Genomic DNA, 1,771 nt, shown 5'->3' on the forward strand with positions numbered 1-1,771 from the left:
GCCCACTCTTTTCTCACGGTGCCTACTGTCACGTCACGACCCACACGGGCCCTGGGACGGCACCGGACGCGGGAAGAAACGGGAATGCAGAGTTTTGTTCAAACCATGGATTCCCCAACCACGAGGCGTGACCACTTGACAAAACTACCCCTTGCGTGGGCACTGAAACCGCCCGGTGGCTCCTTGCGAGCCTGAGCCACCCCGAGAAAGGGGGATCAAGGCTCCTACGAGAGGAAGGGCACCTGGGACCACCCCTTAGAGTGTGCAGTGCGGTCTGGTCAGCACTGTCACGGTGTCCACGGGACTGTTGCTGAGAGACTCGGCCCTTTGCAGAGGGGTCCGGTGTGTAGGACGCCACACGGCACACTCACACCCGTGACCACCAGCCAGCCAACCCATGATGGGGCTACAGAGGCAAGATATACACGTGACAAAAGTATTGACCTTGACCTTCCTGTCGGGGCTCAAGAAGCACCATGACACAGACTCAAAGCGACTCCAGAGCTGTATTCCAAACTCGAGAAGAAATGCATGGGTGAGGGGGGCAGGGGTGGGGGCAGCCCCCGCCGCCCCGCCCGAGACGAGCCAGCACGGCACGTTTCCGCCCCCTCCCGGCACTCACCGTCCTCCGTGGGCACGTAGATGTTGAGATACAGGCAGTCCTCGTTCTGGTCTTGCACGTAGGTCATCAGCGTATCCAGGTTGGCCGTGAACCAGACGGGGAGCATGTCGTGCAGCAGCGACCGCTCGTCCAGGTGCTGGGGGCACACGGCGGCGAACTGGGTGGCGTTGCGCACCCCGGTCCAGGAGGAGGGCGGCTCGGGGGGCTGGAACCTCCTCTCGCCCGTGGGAGGCGAGGCGTACGGGACCCCCAGGTACTGCTCCACGGGGCCCAAAATCTCATTGGGCAAGGGTGTTCTTAGGCCGCGGATTTTGCCGTAGTTGGTGTTGACCACGGGGTGCTGGGCCTGCCCGTGCACGGGCGCGACCCTCAGGGCCAGGGCCGCGAGCCCCAGCAGCAGGACGCAGACCGGGGGGCAGCGCAGGGCACGCCACGACCGTCCCGTGGGCCCCGGCATTGTTCACTGCGACATCAGCAGGCGCCGGCGAGACGCGAGTCCGAGTGAGCGACACTGGGACGCCCGCTGCAGGCAGGACGGCCGGACCTGGGGGGCCGGGGACCCAGCAGAGGCGAAGGGCTGGCCGGCGAGCCCCGCCGAGGGCTCATAGACGGAGGTCAGCGTCCAGCACAGGCCCGGCAGGTGTCGGGGCGGCCCATGGCCGGATGGCAGGCAAATCCCAGCCCGTGCGCGAGGCTCCCAGGAGGCAGTGACCCCAGACGTCGTCGGCCAAGGGCGCCGGTTCCTCACGACAACTCCAGGGCTGTGCCGGCGGCCTGCGGGGAGAGGAGAAAGCAGACAAAGATGATGAAGGCCAGGTGACAGCCATGTGTGCACCTCAACCGTCCCTCCCACGCCACACAATTCTCCTTCATGAATGCACCTGTACCAGCCGTGCGGGAAGACCTCCATGGAGCGTGACGAGCCGGCCCTCATTCCGGCCGCACGCCCAGCGCGCTGCGACAGCACCTGGCACCAGGGAGACGTCACGCTCACCAAGGCTTTGCTGAATGAGCAACAAAGTCCCCAGGATACACCCATCACACCGATGGATGGCTGTGATAACGTCTCCCGGTTCCACTGTTATCCACCAGATTGGCCCACGGAGGGGACAGGGACGCCCCCAAACGCCGGTTCTCAAATGTTCACGC

The 1,771-nt window shown here is 65.0% G+C and overlaps 1 protein-coding gene across 1 annotated transcript; it reads right to left on the bottom strand.

Annotated features, from left to right (window-relative positions):
- Positions 1-464: 464 nt before the first annotated feature.
- LOC114490151 (neuroligin-4, X-linked-like) lies at positions 465-1,397 on the bottom strand. Its single transcript, XM_028504087.2, has one exon. The coding sequence runs from the start codon at positions 1,077-1,079 to the stop codon at positions 465-467; it is 615 nt and encodes a 204-aa protein (XP_028359888.2). The 5' UTR covers positions 1,080-1,397.
- Positions 1,398-1,771: the final 374 nt, after the last annotated feature.

The sequence above is a fragment of the Phyllostomus discolor genome, unplaced genomic scaffold, assembly GCF_004126475.2.
Source record: "Phyllostomus discolor isolate MPI-MPIP mPhyDis1 unplaced genomic scaffold, mPhyDis1.pri.v3 mPhyDis1_scaffold_50, whole genome shotgun sequence".
In the NCBI taxonomy this organism is placed as follows: Eukaryota; Metazoa; Chordata; class Mammalia; order Chiroptera; family Phyllostomidae; genus Phyllostomus; species Phyllostomus discolor.